Here is a 17,029-nt window from a genome sequence, read left to right as displayed (position 1 = left end):
TTCGCCCCCAGGCCATAGAGGTACGCGAGATCCACCACCGGGCCAGTCATAGCTTCCGCGCTTCAAGTCAGGTAGAGTTTATAGAAAATCCCTGAAACCTTGAACTTTAGGAAATGCTCTGATATCTCATTGAAACTGAAAAACTGGAGTTGGGATTTTATTATTTGAATTATTCTGGCAGTTGGTGTGGATTAGTTGAATGTTTAACAGGTGTAAAGTTTTGGGAATGGTCAAAATACAGGGGAGACTCTGCCGAATTTTCGGCAGAATTCTAAGGGAATTTTAAAGAAGAATTGAAGCAAGAAGGGTAAAAAGGTCCTTTGTGCCCGACATTTGCCAAGTGTCGGACACGCACGGGACTTGGCTCGAATTCCAAAGTGGAAATTGGGTTGGGTCCTGTCAAGTAGTATTGATGGGCTTGCCCTGGTTGATGAGTTGCGCGCAACCGTGTGCAAGGTTGCTAACCTTTGTATTCAGAATGAGGGGAAAAACTTTCAAACCTCGTGGAATGATTTTGCTATTGATGTGTGGAAATTATTGTTGAATGTGTCTAAGGTGTCTAGCCGTGATCGTGTAGCTCTTACTACTATTAATTTTTTGACCACCCTTAGCACAAGCATGGATCATAATCTTTTTGCTGGACATTTAATGATAACACAGATTTGTCAGGACATTGTGATCTCAATTGTGAGGTTGAGGGATGAGGATGAAGAACTGTTTAAGGTGAACTATATTGAGTTCATTAAGAGGGATATGGAATGTGATATTCATATTATGAGGAGGACTGCATGTAAGTTTCTTAAAGGAATAGCTACCAATTATGAACGACAGGTTACTAATGTTGTTTCTGAACAGATACGGACCTTGACAAACTATTATAACTTAGGCCCCTTTGTGTATTGGAACAAGATGAAGTGCGCTTTGTGCTTGGCTGGACCAATTTTTATTAAAGAGGACCATCATACTGATTTGCCAAAAATTGGTACCCTGGAGAATTTCTTTATGACATCAATTGTTTCGATATTGAAGAGTAAGGATGTGAATAAAGGGAAAAGGAAGGGGGGAGAAGGGTGTGGTGGTCATGGGGAAAGGGGGAGAAGAACTAAGATAATATTTTAAAAATTTTGGTCTTCCATATAAACCCTAGTTGCATAAACTAAGATTTTTTTTTTCTCCTCTTTTTCTTCAATTTTTTCAAAAAAATTATATTTTATTCATACATTAATCAATTTAAAATTAAAAAAAGAAAATGTTGGGACTTATAAATGCCACGTAGGCAACTAACGGAGAGATGTAACAGAATCCCTAACGACGGAACCACATTATAACAAATTTAAAAATTCAGGATATGTGATTGTAAAAATTTAAAAGATAGAGACTAACATGTCTGAGTGTAAATGTAAGGTACTAAATTGTAATTAACCCTTTTATTTTTTTGGTTGGAGGATGCAATTTTCTTTGTGTCGTTTGATGCAGACGACGTCGTTATCTTCGTGCAACAAATACACGCACGCGCACATTTTACCGTGTGCTCTGCTCTGGTCCTTAAACCTCTGCGTTCTTCCTTCTTCCTTCTTCCTTCTTCTTCTGTTCTTCACTCACTTTGTCCTCTGAAACCCAAAAACCCAATGCCAGACGTAGACCTACCCTCAGCCGTGGACCCCACCCACCACCTTCCTCTCCAATTCCTACCATCCGACCCAACTCCTCCCGCCCCGACCCGATCCGATCCACCCGGATGCACCCTCGACTGGCTGCCGGACTTTCTAGACCTCTCATGGGTCGCCTACGGAGCCTCCTCGCTCCTAGTGATCTCCCACTTCCCCTCCCCACTCTCCGATGCCGAAACTGTAATAGGACCCATTTTCCGTCAAATCTTCGAGCTCTCCGGCGACCCCTCGTCGGCAGTCGAAGCCGTCTCTTGGTCCCCGTCCACGCCCTCGATCGGTGAGCTAGCTGCCGCGGCTGAGAATTGCGTTTGGGTGTTCTCGCATGATTCGGCCAGGTCCAAAGGTGCGTGAGGGTTGGAGGTTGTTTTAGTTTGGTTACTGAGAAATGGGGTGAAATGTTAAAGGTTTTGAATTGACAGCAAGACTTGAGTGAATGTCTAGTAACAGAAGGTGTGTAACTGTCTGCAGTAAAAGTTCCATGTTTCCTGATTGGTAGCTAAGAAAATTGAGATAGAAAATGAGGCGAAATGTTGAGATTCTGAATTGGCAGCTGGAATTTGCATGTATAGTAAGGAGGATAAATGTTATAATTTTCAGTTTGGTTTATGAGAAGACGAATGAGGAAAAAACAAAGTGACCTTTTGATTATAACTAGTTGAAATTATTATGGTTTTCTGCATTCCTTAAATAATTTATATGCAGTGCATCTGGATTCTGTTCTTAATTTGGTTTGTATGTCTTAAATTTCAAATCTTTTTACTCATATTCAGGTTCTTTTTGTTGGAGCCAGAATGCAGTACTTGTACAATCTACAAAGGTCGAGGCAATGAGATGGACGGGCTCAGGGGATGGAATTATTGCCGGTGGAATTGATGTGGTTTTGTGGAAAAGAAATGGCAGGTCTTGGGAAATTGCTTGGAAGTTTAAAGCAGACATGCCACAAAGTATGGTCTCTGCAACGTGGTCTGTTGAAGGACCTTTTGCAACTGCAGCTTATCAGACTGAAGGATTGTTGACCAATAAGGCTAGCAAATGTGTGCTAGTATGCCAACGTGTTGGAAAATCTGGTTTTTTGACATCCGAGCTACATCATCCTCATCTGATCTCAATGATTCAATGGAGGCCATTAACAGGAAGTTTAAATAGAGATGCAAAACATCCACCGAGGCAAGTGTTACTCACGTGTAGCGCAGATGGAACTGCAAGGTTATGGTGCGAGGTTGATGATGGAAGGGGAAGAAAAGTTGGTAAGGACATTAATGACCACAAAACAATGAGGTGTTCATTTTCTGTAGCCGCTGTAATTGAGATAAATCAGGCACTGAATGGGATTCTAGGCACTGATATATATCTGATGTGGGCCACAGAAATTGGGGGTGTACATAAAACTAGTGAGGGAGCTAAACAAATTTTCTTTGGAAAAGGTTATGAGCAAGATCAACCTGGTAACTGTGAGTGGTTAATTGGGTCTGGCCCTGGAATGTTGGTCAATTTCTGGGCTATACACTGTCTTGATGATGTCTCCCCAATAAGATTTCCGCGGGTCACCTTATGGAAGACACAAAAACTACAAGGGCTAAAGGGGGGACTTTCTAATTATAAAGATGGAATACCTCTTAATAAAGTTGTTATCTCGAGGAACTGCTTGTCTGGTCCACCAACATTATGTTCTTTTGTTCAGTTATTACCTTGTAATTCCTTGGTTTGGTCACAATTATATACTCAAACTTCAAATAATGCCGAGGATATATCCCTTAATAATTCTGGTACTGGGAACATCTTATCATGTTCAGCTGGTGGACTCTTGAATTTGGATGGTCATGCTGGAAGAATCTTACAAGTAGCTGTGCATCCTTATAGCTGCGAAGTTGAATTGGCTGTCTCTCTAGATTCTTGTGGACTGCTTCTATTTTGGTTTTTTTCTACCATTTCCAACTGCATTTTGGGCCGTCCAACACTAATTCCAACATGGGAGCTTTGTGGGAAACTTGTAACACAAGGATCATGTTCCAAATATACAAGCTTGAGGTGGGCACCGTCAATAGTAAATGAAGCAGTTGTTCTTCTTATGGGACATGCTGGAGGCGTTGATTGCTTTGTTGTAAAATTCCATCATAATGAGGAAGAAAGTATAGAGTGTCACTACTTATGCACAATACCTTTTACAGGTCATGGTCCATATGAGAATGGTCCCACTAGTATCTTTTCAATTCCTTTGCCTTCGACTTGTCATAAAACCCTAAAATCTAATAAATTTATGCTTTTGGGTGTATGGATGAATGGGTTTCAGGCTCTTTCTTGGGAAATCACCTTGCATTCTTTTGATTTATCAAGAAGCTACTGTGAGTGTCAATTTGATGCTGGAAGTGCTCCTGAAGGCAGTATGTGGCGATTTGAAACTACTTTTGCCAATGAAAGATATTGTCTTAATGTAAAACCTTGTTCGTCAAAGATACCAGATCCTCACACGCATGATGATGTTTCAAGTTTTGCTGTGGTCTGTCCGGGTAGATTGATCCGTATAGAAAAAAGTTTGGCTTCTACTATTGATCGATGCTGTCCTCCATATATACTGGCTACAGGCTGCTCTGATGGTAGCTTGAAATTGTGGAGGAGTAACATGGATAAGCCATCAACACCTCAAATTCCATGGGAACTTGTGGGTATGTTAGTGGCACATCAAGGACCCATTAGCTCTATATGCTTATCGGATTGTGGTCGTAAGATAGCAACCATCTGCAAGGAGCTTCCTTCAAATACTATTAGTAATCTTCGTATATGGGACCCTGTACTCCTTGCAGATGCGGGGACTTTTATGTTAGAGGATACATTATCCTTTGGTCAAGATCTTGTTGCTTTAAATTGGCTATACTGTGGAAATGGTCAGTTACTGCTTGGAGCCTGCACACAGAATCAGTTGCAAGTATATTCTCAGCAGCGTTGTGGTGGTCAGACTTTATTAAACTCTGGAAAATTATTGAAAAAGGACATCTGGGTTTGCATTGCGTCTACTCGTACTTTCCCTCCCATTTATGACTTCTTTTGGGGCCCCAGAGCAACGGCTATATTTGTTCACAATAGTTACTTTTGTGTAAATAGTCAGTGGCTGTTCCCTATAAATAAGAAACATCTTGCTAATGTCGATCCAAATTGCCCGGATTATTTGGGTAGAATGGAAGAAGATATTGATTCTACGGTGTTCATTGATTGTGGACTTGATCAATTCAAGAAAATATTACTTGGTGACAGTAGAAGAGATTGCAAGTCCGGTATACCATTGGAGATTGATTTGAAAAAGGATTATCTGTCCAGCAGCTTGTTTTTAGCAAGGGCTCAACTGAAGTGTGGTTCGGCTACCAAGCTAGGTTTATGGAACATGCATGAAGTGATCGAGAAGTTAAATGGATCTCTGCCAGTTTATCACCCAGAGGCCCTCTTTATGAATATCTATTCAGGTATTATTTCAGTAGTTTACTTATTTTGGTGAAGTAGCATATCGTGTTAGAAACCAAGAACTAGAATACCATTTTTAAATTCAGATGTTCAACTGAGTTATGTAATACTGGTTAAAATCTTCCATCCACTGCCCCCTCTCTCTCCTCCCTCCCTACCTCTCTGCGTGTCTGTTTTTTCTCTGTTAGCAGTTTCCTAATGTTGCCTGTTTGGACTTCTTAGATCACTTTTTTTTTTCTTTTCAAGTAAGCGTGTTTCTAATATTTAATTATGTTAATAAACATGGAATCTGTAATGTGTCTAGGAAATTGGAAGCGTGCTTACATTGCTCTGAGGCATCTTAATGAGTTTCTTTCTTCTAATTCTTCTCCTGAGAGGAAGTATAGCCCTGCAAAATGTAGCATTTGTGTTCCACAAATTCCTTTGTCAAGTTTTTTTGATGCACGTATCTCAGTATATTCAAATGACAGAGGATTTCAATGGAGCGGTGATGCTTCTCTAGTTACTTCATCTTCTCAGTTTCAAAGAAACTTGGACCAATTTACATACAGTTTGGACTCCTATGCTTCCAGTAATCAGTTGAATTCATCCTCAACAAAAACTGAACTTAGTGACTTTGTTGAGCCTTTTGAGAAGTTATACAAGTCAGCGGCTATAAGTGACATGGAGAAGATTCAAATTCTTTCTATTATAGATCTTCTTATTGAAATGACTAATTCACACTCTGGTTCTGCATATGAAAGTCTTGATGAACCTGGACGGAGGTAACTCTGACTTTTGTTGACTACATCCTTTCTGTATTTTCTATGTGAATCATTTTTTCAAATATAACTAAAGGTGCATTCACAGTGGACAAGCTGTCCACTGAAAACAAAACAGTGAACAAACTCTAATTTCTAGCTAAAATACAGTATAATTACTTTACATCAAAACAAGCAAAACTGGATTTTAAGTGACAACAGCCTTCCAATTTGCATACCTAGACAAAATGGTATGTCCCAAAACCCTAAAGAAACCAAAACGGATAACTATCCCACAATACCTCTGCACCCTCCCCTCTATACTTTTTAGAGACCCTTATATTTTGTTCCATACACACCCTACAAAACTCAGCCAATACAAACAATTTGTTAAAGCTTCTGCCTTCTTCCCCACCAAATGCCCTATGCTTCTCAAAAAGCAGTGAATGCATGTTACTGGAATTACGGATACTTTCCGGAGATTTTGTGAGATTTTGTGATTCTTAAAGAAGATCTGCTGAAAGATTTTACGTACTAGGTTCATGTTGTTTTATGTTCTGGTCTTTTTTCCTTAGAATGAAATGTTTAGTGAATTAAACTTTTGATTAGATAACCTGTTGACTACTGAAGACTATGCATTCCCAGTCCTGTTTTGCTAGAAAGGGTGGAATGGAACTAAGATAAAAGGTATATCCAGTTGTTTTATTCTGCTCCTGTCCTGTGTAGGATGCACACTAAGGAAGATATCCAAATGTAGGATGCAGTTTGTAAAGAATTCAAGGATTTGTTAACCTTGATTAGCTTGTGGTTTACATGAATCTCATGTTTATTTTTATTTTCATTATAGAAATAGTCTTGCATCATTGTTTGCCCTTAAAAACTGTCATTCAAACCTTTATATTCTTGGGGTGGTTACATGCCACAAATCTGACATTTGGGGATGTTGTAGTCCCTTACAGGTTTTGGTAAAATTTTGAAAGATCTCTTTGTTTAAGTTAGGTAAAATTATCCAACTATAAACATTTGAGCTATGGTGAACTATTTTCATCTAGTAGTGTTGCATATAACTATACCATTTGCCCATAATTTTCTTTAAATTGTTTAATTTACTGTACTTTTGATATCATTATTCTTGAGAATGATTCTAAAATTGTTTTAACTTCTTTTTTTCTCCATTTCTGTTATTTTATTCTTACATATTCATTCTTTGTAGGTTTTGGGTTGCATTGAGGTTTCAGCAACTACATTCTTTCAGAAAGCATGGTAGATTGGCATCTGTGGAGGAGTTGGTTGTTGACTCCAAGTTGATTGGATGGGCCTACCACTCTGATTGCCAGGAAAACTTATTTGGGTCTTTCCTACCTAATGATCCATCTTGGCAAGAAATGCGGAATCTGGGTATTGGATTTTGGTTTACAAATACAGCACAATTGCGTTCAAGGGTAATACTTTAATTTATTATTCTTAATATTTCTTAATGCACTAAACTAGGAAAATAGCACTCTTTTTATGTCACCAGAAAAGTTGGTTCTTTCTTTCCAATTTCCGAAGCTGTTATCTGGCCCCAAAAAAAAAAAAAAACAGAAAATTAAATAAAATTAAATTTAAAAAAAAGCATAGTAGCTAAACCTGTTTGGTGTCCATTCATTTTCGTAGGATACATATGCATGGTGTTGACCAGTGTACCAAGGGAAAAGAAATTGATTTCCCATAAGCAATGATAAGTTTCAAAAGGCAGTTATTTTGTTTAATCTTTATTTTTGTGCAGTATTTTTGGTTATCTACTTATCATTATGTTTAAGATCTCTGAAGACTTTATGCAGCTTCATTATTTGTGCTAGAAATATAAAGATTAAAATTCTCTTCATGATGTTATGCAGCTTTGACTGACTCGAGGGTTTTTTTTTACTCACTGTAGATGGAGAAACTGGCAAGATTGCAGTATCTAAAAAGGAAAGATCCTAAAGATTGTGCATTGCTATACATAGCACTGAATAGAATTCAAGTTTTGTCTGGCCTTTTCAAAATTAGCAAGGATGAGAAGGATAAGCCCCTTGTTGGATTTCTTTCACGTAATTTTCAGGTTAAGTTATAGTCTGGTTATGTATGTATACATTTACTTACAAGAATATGGAGAAGAAAACTTTAGAAATATTTCTTCTTGAGGTCTTCGTCCTTGTTGTGACTTTTCTTGTCTTCATTTCTTGGTGCGAGTCTGATACATATCTCCCCCCGCCCGATGTCAGGCTAATCATTTGATGGTAGGTTGTCTTAACATGCATCCACATTTTATTCTTACAGGAGGAGAAAAATAAGGCAGCTGCTTTGAAGAATGCATATGTCTTAATGGGGAGACATCAACTGGAATTAGCTATTGCTTTCTTTCTGCTTGGAGGTGATACTTCTTCTGCTGTCAATATTTGTGCAAAGAACCTTGGCGATGAACAGCTTGCGTTAGTGATTTGTCGGCTTGTTGAGGGGCGTGGTGGACCACTAGAGAGACACTTAATTACAAAGTTTATGCTACCATTTGCAATTGAGAAGGACGATTATTGGTTAGCAAGCCTTTTGGAGGTGCCTTGATTTTAAATAGTTTTAACATAAGAATTTTTATTAAGAAGACACTACTACGGTATATGTCATATCCATGGTTTTTCAGATGTCATACCTTACAAATGACTCTCCTTGATTTGCAGTGGGAGCTGGGGAATTACTCTCTTTCTTTAATACACATGCTTGGTTTCCAAATAAATTCGGCAACTGAGAAGCATATACTTTCGTCCAATGGTGTTGCTTTCTCAGACCCAAACGTTGGTCTGTATTGTCTAATGCTAGCAACCAATAATTGCATGAAGAATGCTGTTGGTGAGCGAAATATTGCAATCCTTGGCAGGTGGGCAATATTGACGACAGCTACCGCGTTAAACAGATGTGGGCTTCCTGTAAGTTTACATTTTGATTCATGCTGTTATTATGTGGGATGATATTTGGTGGATGTGAATGTAGTGTTTTAGGTGAGTTTGCCATTTATAAAAGGTTCAATGACATTCTGAAATGTTGGCCTATATTATTGTCTCATATTAACCTATTTGTGAACTCCATAATTTATAATGCGTGACCTTTCCCTATCAAATTAATGCCTGACTTTGACCTATTCATGAACTCCATGTATAGATTCAGTGCCCAGTTTATACATTGAGATGCTATAAACTGTACTAGTCAAAATGGTTTCTTGTTTTTGTACTGGAATATTTTGATCTTGTGATCTATAGTGAGTGCAATAGGTGCCATACAATGTGTCCCATATGGTACTTGAGGATCTTTATGATGAAATTATCCAAATCCAGAGAAGCCTTCCACCAACTTCACATAATGCTCTTTGGTGAGAATGGCTTTCCATACCAGTTTACATATACTGAAGGGGTGTGGGTGCTGGGAATCCTTATAGAGCCTCCTAAAGGCATGCCAATTGGTTGTGCATTTTGCAGCTTTTGTTAGCTTTTATCTTTAGACTTCCTCTACTCTCCTAGGGTTCATACTGCACTGTGTTTTCTTAAAGCTTGTGAGGTGTATTTGGATTTTCATGTATAGGTGACTGATAGGACAATTCTCATGTTTTGTATATGTGAATGAAAGCCCTGGATTTATTGTTTCTTGTTACTGTTAGCTTGAAGCTTTGGAGTACCTTTCATCTCTGCCAACCATTCGTGGGGATACAGATGAAAGGGGTATGTCAGATCTTGGGCATTCTGAAAATCTACATGCAATTCTAAATCCTTCTCCAATAAATTCTTTCAATTGGTTATCAAGTTATGTGGCTTTCGATCTGGAGTTTCAAGGCAAATTAGATTTGACACTTCAATACTTATCGAAGTTGGTAAGAGAGCATCCAAGCTGGGTAGATATTGCATTTGGATCTTCTGAAGCTAGTACATGTGTAAAGGGATACGAAAATCATGAATATGTAAAAGTTCTTGAATCTTTCCAACAGAAATTGTACACGGCAGTTCATCTGTTGGAGCAGAAGTTTTCAGTGGTTCCCTTCCATCTTATTAGCCTGGTACATTTTTAGACTGTGCCTTGATCACACCTGAGTAGTTTGTCTGGCATGAAATGATACATTTTTAGACTCTCTGATCATATTTTTCCCCTTCCATTTTACAGATTTTAATATTGCTGCAAGATCATGGGCTATGGTTCGTTGGATTTGATATATTACATGGATACACTTCTCAACATCAAGAGCTAGATAAAACCCAAACAGTTGACAGATTCTTATCATATGCTCTTATGCATAAGCCACTTTTGAAGGCCACCAGAGAAACTTCCCTTTTGTTTTCACGCGTTATTGGTGCCTGTGGTATAACTTGCTCTATACTGAAGTCACATTATATTGAAAAAAATGTGTCTGGGGACAGTAGATCTATGAGGTCAGATTCATTGGGGTATTACTTTCAAGGTCTTACACTGTCATTGCAGAGTTTAAGGGCTGCTTTGAGATTTGCCTTTTTCTCCTCAACTGAAGATCTTACCATGAAACCCCTTGCAGTCATTGATTTGATTGAGTATTATGTACAGCTTGCATATGCTTGGCATCGTAAAAACTCAAAAGTTCTCTTACTATTGGTGCAACCCCTTATGATCACATTTACTAATGGGCATACACCTTATGAAGTTGATATGATGACTCTCAAGAAACTCCTTCCCCAGATTCAAGAGGTTGTGGCTCAAAATGTTTCTAGTGATAATGTAGGTCTTCAGGTTTCTCAAGATAGGAATATAACACATTCAATTCCTGAAGATGAAAGGTGGCAAATCATAGGGGCTTGTTTATGGCAACACATATCCAGACTCATGAAACATAAGTTGAATTTGTTGTCCTATAAACTTGATGATGGTTGTTTTTCTGGTATACCCGATAGAAAACATTTTTCACGCTTACCTAGCTTTGAAAATTTACAGTCTGATAGCAATAGTGTAAATGAACTGATTGAACTGGTGTCCTTGAGCTTGCTTAAGTTATTGAAGCCCACACTTGCACATGTTGCTTCTTATTATGTAAAACAGCTAGCATCACTTCTGCAGCATAAAATGGATTATGGGTTGCATGTAAGGACTCTTGTTTGGTTAGAAGAATCTAACCAGTCTCAAACCAGAGCCCTCAATCAGCATCTAAATCAAGATATTGTCAAATTGGACACAATAGATGAAAGACATGAATCTGACATGTTATGGGTTACCTGTGCTGATCCTAAAATGATATCTGAAAGTTTTGCTGAGGAAAAAATAAACTGGTCTCACTCTCTTGATCGTAAACCCTCTAAAGAATGGAGTAACATATGTAGAGGCATTACAACTGTAGATGAAACTGAGGAAATTCCCAATCATGAAGTTTCGCTTAACAGTAGTTCTGCCAGTACTGAAGCTGGATCACCTGCTAAAAGTATATTTCGGGGTGGCCATTCTTTCCTTGGTGCCTGGCAGAAAGACACAACCCTTACAAAGGAGGTTACGCATTTTCTAAACCCAAAAGAGATATATAAGAGAAACGGGGAGCTTTTGGAGGTAAGCTTTTATTCATTTCTTTCCTCTGTAACTTCTGGCAATCACAAAATATCAATTGATCATTGCATTGGAAAGCTTTGGTATTGACTTAGGGTTCTAAATCTCAGAAGAGAACATTTTTGGAGCTTTTGATAATATTTGACAGTAATTATTTTTTATCTGGATCAGGCATTGTGTCTCAACTCCATTGATCAGGGACAAGCTGCACTTGCAAGCAACCGAAAGGTAAGGCCCTGAACTTGAGCTCCATCTGGTGAGAATCCTTCAATTATTTTCAGATGACTTACCATCTTTTTTGTCGTATACTCAAAGTGCTTGATTGTATTAGCTTGTGCTGTGCACGACGTATGTACCCTCCTATATTTAGGTCACTAGAAAGCGTTAAAGACAAGGGGAAAAAAATTTACTTGGATACATGCAATATAACCAACTGGTAGGTTCAGAGTGTTGTTAAATCATTGCATACATACTTCTTACTACCGAAAAATGTGTCCTATGTATAATAAATTGTTTAGTTTTGATCTTAAACTGAAGTTGAAAGTTCAGCTTAGGAAAAAGAAATTCAAGTATGCATTAGCTGTGTGAAAATCACTAAAATTGAACATAAACTTTTTATTTTATGCCAGCTCGTACAATCAGTTTGCTAATTTCTCTATTGTAAAATCAACTCTTCCAGAAATGCACATCATGTGTATGGTTTCAACTGATTTTTCAATGGTATTGTCATGTTTGTATAGTTTGCATCCAGTATGGTAGCACATGCAGTGAGTAATTAATGTCAACGTCTTTCTGATTCAGGGAATATTATTTTTTAATTGGAAAGATGATGTGTCTTTCGGAGATCATTCAGACTATATCTGGTCAGAAGCCGATTGGCCACTGAATGGATGGGCTGGTTCTGAATCAACCCCCGCTCCTACATGTGTTTCTCCTGGTGTTGGTCTTGGAAGCAAGAAAGGTGCACACCTTGGACTGGGTGGAGCAACTGTTGGTGTGGGCTCCTTGACAAGGCCAGGAAGAGATTTGACGGGTGGTGGAGCATTTGGGATTCCAGGTTATGCTGGTATTGGTGCGTCTGGTTTAGGTTGGGAAACTCAAGAGGACTTTGAGGAGCTTGTTGATCCACCAGCTACTGTGGAGAATGCAAATACGAGGGCTTTTTCCAGTCACCCGTCTAGACCTTTCTTCTTAGTTGGTTCTAGCAATACACACATTTACTTATGGGAGGTATGAAACTTTGACAATCTTTTAGATACTAATTGTATAAATTTCAAGAACTTGTAGATACTATTTGCAATCTTTTATCTGATATCTGTATTGGGTTTCCTTAACTTGTTTTGTATAAATTTTTTATAGATCTCAATAGAGCACGATAGAGTCTTTATGATATTTTGAATTGTATTATCATATAGTATTTTGCTTGATTAGGCTTTTGGCTGAGTCAAAAGTTTTTTGTCTGGTCACAGTTAACTAGTCTCTAATAATTTGTTGCTAGGGTGCATTTGTGTATTAATTTTGTTTTTGAAGACATCCATAATCTCCTCAGAAAACATTTTACACCCCTTGTACTTGTGATTCATCTCTCAACAGATTGACCACCTTGTTTGGGATACAAGAACTAAGCATGGTTTTATGGCAACCTATAATTTCATGGAAGACTTATATGTTATTTTGCACTGAACTCCAATCTATCCTGTGCTTCTTTGTTAATTATTCATTCCTAAATTTTACAATGCAGTATGAAGAAACTGTCTTCAAATAGAATCATAATAAGTACTGTAAAGTGCACTTTTGTGAATGTTTTGCTGTCTTCTTATTGTTACCTTTGAGGACATATAACTAAAAATAAATTTTTTTTAAATGCAGTTTGGTAAGGACAAAACTACTGCAACTTATGGAGTGCTGCCTGCTGCAAATGTCCCTCCACCTTATGCTCTTGCATCTATATCAGCTTTGCAGTTTGACCACTGTGGACATAGATTTGCTACTGCTGCCTTGGATGGAACTATATGCACATGGCAGCTGGAGGTGGGAGGAAGGAGTAACATTGGTCCTACAGAGTCATCTCTATGCTTTAACAGCCATGCATCGTATGTGTAATATGATTTTTAAAATTCTCAACACAATTTTAATTATTAAGTTCTTAAATATGTTTGGGAATAAAGTGTGGTATTATCCGGAATTAGTTTGAGCATTGCTTCAATATGTGGCTATAGATAAATCCTCCAAGATGTAGTGGCTGTAATTTTTGCTCCAAGCTTTTTCCTTTATGGGATGGCTACTTCCCTCTTATGATAAAATGAAATTACTCAGAAACCTGAAATTATTGGGATACCCTAGTCCTATAGTTCCTAACGTCCTATTGTTTAACTTCAACAGTTAGCTGTCAATGTAAACTTTAGCTGCTTAGGTGGATTGTGGTCCATAACAAATGACCATTGTCTATTGACTTTGATTAATTGGGTAACCTTTTGCATCATGTTTGCTTAATTAATGTAACAGTGGTTTGGAACCTATGGCAGTGGTTTGGAACCTATGGCTGGAACGTAACAGGAGAATTTTTGAGGATTATAAGGGAGTGGGAGTGGCAGAGTTATGGGATAGAGTGAAGTTTTGGGCTGCTCTTTGGGCATCAACTTCCCTTGCCTTTAAGGATGTACCCTATCCTTCAATTATGCGCAATTTGCTAGCCGTAGTATCTTAAGGGGTTGTTTTATGTTAGGTTGGCTAGTTAGGTGTTGAGTGGCCTTGTGTCTGTTTCTTCGGCTAGTGTTTTCTTTCATCTGCAGTCTAAATGCCTTGTTTTGATCCTTACAATTTGAATAAAAATGTTTCTATTCAAAAAAATTAATGTGCATCATTTGGCTGTCTAGAATTGTTTGACTGGATGTGTGTGATTATGTTGTGGAACTGTGGTTGTTAACGCTGAATTTCAATCGGGAAATTTCTTATTGTTTCCAGCTGTAATTTCATTTGCAGTGATGTTGCTTATGTTACTTCAAGTGGATCAATCATTGCTGTTGCTGGATTTAGCTCCAATAATGTTAATGTGGTTATATGGGATACATTGGCTCCACCTACCACCTCACGGGCTTCTATCCTTTGTCATGAAGGTCTCTCTCTCTCTCTCTCTCTCAAACACACACACACTCGCCTTACAATTGCTATTTCCCACATTCTAAGAATCTTACCCGTGCTCTGGTAGATTGCTTTTTCAGCCATAGTTATTAACTTTTTCTGTTCAGTTAATAATTTTTCTTCATCTTGTATATGCCTTGTCCTTTTTGTGTGAAGGTGGTGCACGCTCTCTTTCTGTGTTTGATAATGACATAGGAAGTGGCTCTATCTCCCCCCTTATTGTGACTGGCGGAAAAGGTGGTGATGTTGGACTTCATGATTTCCGGTACATTGCTACTGGAAGAAGTAAAAGGCATAGGCATTCTGATAAAGGTGAACAAGTCATGAAGACATCATCGAATATTGATGTGCATCCTGGGAATGGTACCAAGCTTGGGGAACAAAATCAAAATGGAATGCTTTGGTATATACCAAAGGCTCACTCAGGTATAACCTGACAAATTTTCATGCAAGAGTAACTCTGTATAATCAATTATTTGTCCAATTATCATTTAACTTTTTTATGAATGAATCCGAATGAAGGGAGTGTCACCAAGATATCTATAATCCCAAATACCAGTTTGTTCTTAACGGGAAGCAAAGATGGAGATGTTAAGCTTTGGGACGCCAAGAGAGCTAAGTTGGTATATCACTGGCCGAAATTGCATGAAAGGCACACATTTTTGCAACCAAGCACTCGAGGCTTTGGTGGAGTAGTCCAGGTAGGCCCTTTGTTCATGCAATAATGTTATGACTTAAAAGTCTTATATCTGTAGTTAGACATGGTAAATGATTTCCGTTATGTCATAGACAAAATAAGTGTCATTTGGCCACCTGTACTAAGGTGACACCACATTCCACGTCACAGGCTGCTGTCACGGATATAAAAGTTGTCTCACATGGTTTTCTCTCATGTGGTGGAGATGGAACTGTAAAGCTTGTTCAACTGAAGGACCACCAACATCAGACATGATGAAATTGATTATAAGTTACATATGAACTCTTGGAAAATCATTCGTGCATAGTTTGACTGCGGAAAGCACTGAATATTGCTAAACTGCCCAACTGTTCAAGGTTGGTGAGAATGAGAGATACTCCCACATTGCTTGATTGTTGCTTGACACTAACATATACAATAGTCAACTCTGCAGACATTTTGGATACCTACCACTGGTAATCAAAGGGACTTCTGAGGCTCAACGCTTCCAAACTTTGTACGTATTTTGATTAGTGACAACGGAGTATAAACAATACACTGCCTCTGCTTGAAGGTAGACAGGACCATACAACAGAAAAGAAATCTGATAGAAAGCGTTTGGTATGTTTAGTATAACTCTTATCGAGCAACATTGTTTGGAAGGCTGGCATGATTGAGCCTTTTTGATGAAGACTGTTTGGTGTGTTTTCAATCTCGTTCTTCTGCTCTCCTGGATCTCGTGTGAAGCTAAAGCACAGGGAAGAGTTTCAAGTTTCCTGTACAATTCTTTTTTGTTCTTATACTTAAATTTCTATGTGTATATAATTCTGGAAGAGCCAAGTTTACTCCTTTGTACTTGTAGAATCCTGGATTCTTTGAAATTGTGTCATATAGTTATTGTATATTAGGGTTGATGTAGGGAATTTTTAGAAACATGATGAGATCTGGATTTCCTGTGTCAGCAGTAAATAGTAGGGTGCACACTTTCTTCCATCCGAAGCATCTGGTTTATGTATTTAAGCCATGGGTTGATGGATGGAATTGTTGTCGCATCCAGTTTTTTAATCTCCCCTAGATTTATTTGCGAGGTTGTTCTCATGTAGGGATGGCAAAAATCCCCGTAGGGGCGGGTCCCCATCGGGTCCCCGATCCTAACGGGGGGAGATTTCGGGTCTAAATGGATATCGGGTACGGGGATCCCCGAACTTGAAAAATTCCCGACGGGTATGGGGAGGGGATGGTATTGGCGTCCTCATCCCCGAACCCGGCCCGAAAATATATATGTTTATATTTAAATAAATAAATATATAATTATAATATTTATGTTTAATCCTAAGTTAACTTCCCTCTCCTAGTTCTTCCTAATTTTCTATGGAATTTCATATTGATGTGATTTTAAATAGTTGAGTTGAACTTTATAGTTAATTTGGATGTGTTGAATGATAAGTTAATATGAAATTTAATGTTAAAATGTATGATAAATATTTTTTTATGCAAAAAAATTGGGGATTCGGGGCGGGTATGGGGGATAGTCCCCCGACGGGAACGGGGACGGGGATTTCCCGAAACCTAATAAACGGGGATGGGTTCGGGGATGGAGAGCGGGAATGGGGATGGAATTGTCATACCCGGCTCGTACCCAACCCGTTGCCATCCCTATTCTCATGGCATTCAAATTGAGAGCTCCATTTGACAACAACCCTAATAGAGAACATTGACTTTTACCGTTGCTTCTTCATTAGCTGTTTGAAAGTGCTTTTGCTGAAAGCTTTCTGCCATTTAAGCCC

The 17,029-nt window shown here is 38.4% G+C and overlaps 1 protein-coding gene across 6 annotated transcripts; it reads left to right on the top strand.

Annotated features, from left to right (window-relative positions):
- Positions 1 to 1,524: 1,524 nt before the first annotated feature.
- LOC117617618 lies at positions 1,525 to 16,309 on the top strand. 6 transcript variants are annotated; one of them, XR_004584364.1, is made up of 17 exons: positions 1,525 to 2,013; positions 2,441 to 5,125; positions 5,428 to 5,887; positions 7,077 to 7,305; positions 7,782 to 7,946; positions 8,165 to 8,437; positions 8,560 to 8,805; positions 9,531 to 9,923; positions 10,028 to 11,428; positions 11,597 to 11,653; positions 12,227 to 12,655; positions 13,295 to 13,518; positions 14,408 to 14,541; positions 14,723 to 14,992; positions 15,089 to 15,267; positions 15,414 to 15,619; positions 15,697 to 16,309. XR_004584364.1 is itself a non-coding variant. In XM_034347066.1 (16 exons), exons 1-16 carry the CDS (start codon positions 1,629 to 1,631, stop codon positions 15,516 to 15,518), a joined length of 7,635 nt encoding a protein of 2,544 aa, XP_034202957.1. In that variant the 5' UTR covers positions 1,525 to 1,628; the 3' UTR covers positions 15,519 to 16,309. The 6 variants fall into 6 exon arrangements, 4 of the variants coding, with proteins under 4 accessions (XP_034202957.1, XP_034202960.1, XP_034202958.1 ...); XR_004584363.1 differs by having other exon boundaries at positions 15,685 to 16,309; XM_034347066.1 differs by having other exon boundaries at positions 15,414 to 16,309.
- The last annotated feature ends 720 nt before the right edge of the window (positions 16,310 to 17,029 follow it).

The sequence above is a fragment of the Prunus dulcis genome, chromosome 2, assembly GCF_902201215.1.
Source record: "Prunus dulcis chromosome 2, ALMONDv2, whole genome shotgun sequence".
NCBI classification, from domain to species: domain Eukaryota; kingdom Viridiplantae; phylum Streptophyta; class Magnoliopsida; order Rosales; family Rosaceae; genus Prunus; species Prunus dulcis.
Note: the sequence above shows the minus strand (reverse complement) of the source record. Positions and strands in the feature narration are given on the sequence as shown.